The sequence below is a fragment of the Pygoscelis adeliae genome, unplaced genomic scaffold (assembly GCF_000699105.1).
Source record: "Pygoscelis adeliae isolate BGI_AS28 unplaced genomic scaffold, ASM69910v1 Scaffold577, whole genome shotgun sequence".
Taxonomy (NCBI): domain Eukaryota; kingdom Metazoa; phylum Chordata; class Aves; order Sphenisciformes; family Spheniscidae; genus Pygoscelis; species Pygoscelis adeliae.
Genome location: NW_008825116.1, coordinates 89,861 through 90,661, shown reverse-complemented (window position 1 = coordinate 90,661; position 801 = coordinate 89,861). Strand labels below are relative to the sequence as shown.

The 801-nt window shown below is 66.7% G+C and overlaps 1 protein-coding gene across 1 annotated transcript in view; it reads right to left on the bottom strand.

Annotated features, from left to right (window-relative positions):
* SPEG (SPEG complex locus) overlaps window positions 1-801 on the bottom strand; it is a 29,499-nt gene that overhangs the window by 14,462 nt on the left and 14,236 nt on the right. The window contains 2 exon segments of the mRNA XM_009328254.1: window positions 49-113; window positions 274-474. Coding sequence (XP_009326529.1) covers window positions 49-113; window positions 274-474 — 266 coding nt within the window.

Here is an 801-nt window from a genome sequence, read left to right as displayed (position 1 = left end):
CCCCAGGCTCCCTCCCTCCCCCATCACTTTGCCCCCCCCAGGGTTCACCCACCTCAGACTCGCACACCGAGGGCTTCCTTGCCATCCTGTCCAGCAGCTCTTCCTCGGCGCAGCTGGGCCCCAGTCAAGGAGCATAGAAACTCCATGCCCCGCCGTGCCCCGCACCCTCTTGGGCACCCAACTCCTCCGCACCCGCTCTGCCCACCTGTCCCCTGCAAAAGCCTCCCCTCATCCCCCATGCTGCGCGCTCCCAGAGCAGCGCCCGGAGGATACAGCTCCATGACCATGATGACGGCGTTCTTCTTCTCAAAGGCGTCGTGGAAGAAGACGATGCGCTCGTGGTCCAGCTGTGAGAGGATGTGCAGCTCCCGGCGCGCTGACTGCTTAGCCTTGGTCCTCCCGGGGACAAACTTGGCGGCAAAGTCCAGCCGGCTGCTCTTCTCTGTCACCCTCCGCAGGTACGAGAAAGCCCCCCTGCAATGCGGCAGCAGGGGCAAGGGGCGATAAGAAGGTGGGGGAGCAGGAGACCTCCCCTCCCCCGAGCAGCTGGGGCAGGCACCCGCTCTGCAGGGAGCTGCCCGCAGCCCCGGCAGCCCTCCAGGACAATCCATGGAGAGACCTCAAGCCTGGCTTTGCTCCGGCTGCCCCGGCTCCCCCCCCTGAGCCAGCACCGGGGCATCCAACCGTGGCTGAGAGCAGCCCCAGCGCATCAGGATCTGGTGTACCACGGAGCTCAGTCACAAGGGACAGAGCCCCAGGGTGCAGCCTGGCTCCAGCACCCCTGTCCCTGCAGTGCCCGGG